The 2,363-nt window shown below is 43.8% G+C and overlaps 1 protein-coding gene across 1 annotated transcript in view; it reads right to left on the bottom strand.

Moving 5' to 3' along the window:
- The window catches only part of FAM134C (family with sequence similarity 134, member C), a 41,643-nt gene that overhangs the window by 10,568 nt on the left and 28,712 nt on the right, over positions 1-2,363 (bottom strand). Inside the window, exon 2 of the mRNA XM_011929691.1 lies at positions 1,626-1,732. Coding sequence (XP_011785081.1) covers positions 1,626-1,732 — 107 coding nt within the window. The remainder of the gene's footprint in view (positions 1-1,625; positions 1,733-2,363) is intronic.

Raw genomic sequence — 2,363 nt, 5'->3', positions numbered from 1 at the left:
GCTTGAGCTCAGGAGTTCAAAACAAGCCTCAGCAACATGGCGAAACACCATCTCTAAAAAAAAATACAAAAAATGAGCTGAACATGGTGGTGCGCACCTGTAGTCCCAGCTACTCGGGAGGCTGAGGCAGGAGAATGGCGTAAACCCGAGAGGAGGAGCTTGCAGTGAGCTGAGATTCGGCCACTGCATTCCAGCCTGGGTGACAGAGCCAGACTCCGTCTCAAAAAAAAAAAAAAGAAACAAACAAAAAACCTAATCCCAACATACTTTCAGTTTTATTTCCTAGCACTCCCTTTAATGAACCTTCATCCTGGCCATATGATCAATTCTCTGATGTCAGGAAACGCTTTGCAACTTCTGGTTCCTCAGACTAATCAAGTCACTGGACTCTCTAGAAACACTTTTTTCTCGATCTGTTCAAATCTTTTGCTTTGTTCCACTCTCGAGCTAGAGACAAAATATATGACAAGTATACCAATTACATACTGCCCTGTGACATCTGTGGTACTGGTCTATAACTGTCACTTAATTTTTCATTTGTTTATGTATTAGCTTTTTAAAAAGACACTACATGTCATGGTTCTCTCTCTCACTCTCTCTCTCTCTTTTTTTTTGAGACTGAATTTTGCTGTTGTCACCATGGCTGAGTGCAGTGGCATGATCTTGGCTCACTGCAACCTCCGCTTCCCAGGTTCAAGCTATTCTCCTGCCTCAGCCTCCTGAGTAGCTAGGATTACAAGTGTGCGCCACCACGCTCAGCTAATTTTTTTTTTCTTTTTTTTTTTTTTGAGGCGGAGTCTCGCTCTGTCGCCCGGACTGGAGTGCAGTGGCTGGATCTCAGCTCACTGCAAGCTCCGCCTCCTGGGTTTACGCCATTCTCCTGCCTCAGCCTCCCGAGTAGCTGGGACTACAGGCGCCCGCCACCTCGCCCGGCTAGTTTTTGTATTTTTAGTAGAGACGGGGTTTCACCGTGTTAGCCAGGATGGTCTCGATCTCCTGACCTCGTGATCCGCCCGTCTCGGCCTCCCAAAGTGCTGGGATTACAGGCTTGAGCCACCGCGCCCGGCCTCAGCTAATTTTTTCTATTTTTATTAGAGACAGGGTTTCATCATGTTGGCCAGGCGGGGCTCAAACTCCTGACCTCAGGTGATCCACCCGCCTGGGCCTCCCAAAGTGCAGGGATTACAGGCGTGAGCCACTGCGCCCGGCCATCATGGTACTTTCTATAAGTCACAATTGGCTATCCTAGCGTTTTGCAAATGAGCAATTTAAAAGAAATTCCTGAGAGGTAAATTAGTACTGCCTTAATAAAGATGCAGTGTCCAATAATGATAATTATTATTTTTAATTTGAGGACTACTTACTCCTCAGGCCATTATGTTGGCAAAAATACCTCAGGTGGTGAGTACAGACTACCAGTGCTTAGTAACAATGGGAAAGGCAGAACCCAGTTCCAAGGAACCATAATTGGGGCACAAGTCCTTCAAGTGCCTCCTAAAGCAAATGATTCAGACTTCGAAAGTCCCTAGCTCCATACACCTCCTCATAAATCCCTAATACTAAAGGTACAAATTACAGGAAAGGCCATCTTCAGTTCAGATTGTTCTAAATGCTACCAAACTCACCTTTTATTTCAGGCCAGATTTTGTTCTTCCACTGATCAATACACACAATGATCATCAAGCCAAATGCAAGTAAAAACACAAGACGAAGGGATGTCAGGGCAAAGAACCTACAGAGGAAGAAAAACAGAAGAAAGATCATTTATCTAGTTAAGCCAATTTCAGAAAAGGCCACGTGTGTACTATGGGCTCTGTGGTAAATAGACCGGAGGTCTAGCTTTTTTTGTTCTGACACTTAACTAGTTATATACTTTGGGTAAATCATTTAAACCTTCTGGACCTTAACTACTCTACCTATGGGGCAGAGAGGATAATTTGCTGCTGTAAAGGCAGAAGACTAAATCAAATAACTTCTTAAAGCTCCTTCAGCTTTCCAGTCTGTACCTCTATTAATTTCACGGAGAAATTCATCCTTGATAGCAAGTTGTTATAATGAAAGCAAACACCTTTCTATCAAATTAGACCCTAGTGTAGGGCAACAAACGGATAGAGATGCACTCAAGAGCATTTAATTCAATTACATATCTTTTTACAGATAAAGGAACTGAGGCCTGAAAAATATTTGATTAAGGTCACATAGAAAGTTGGCATGAAAGCTTTATTTGTTTATTTATTTATTTATTTATTTATTTTGAGACGGAGTCTTGCTCTGCCACCCAGGCTGGAGTGCAGTGGCCGGATCTCAGCTCACTGCAAGCTCCGCCTCCCGGGTTTATGCCATTCTCCTGCCTCAGCCTCCCG

Source organism: Colobus angolensis, unplaced genomic scaffold, assembly GCF_000951035.1.
Source record: "Colobus angolensis palliatus isolate OR3802 unplaced genomic scaffold, Cang.pa_1.0 Scaffold83, whole genome shotgun sequence".
Classification (NCBI taxonomy): domain Eukaryota; kingdom Metazoa; phylum Chordata; class Mammalia; order Primates; family Cercopithecidae; genus Colobus; species Colobus angolensis.
This window is presented reverse-complemented; position numbering and strand designations above follow the sequence as displayed.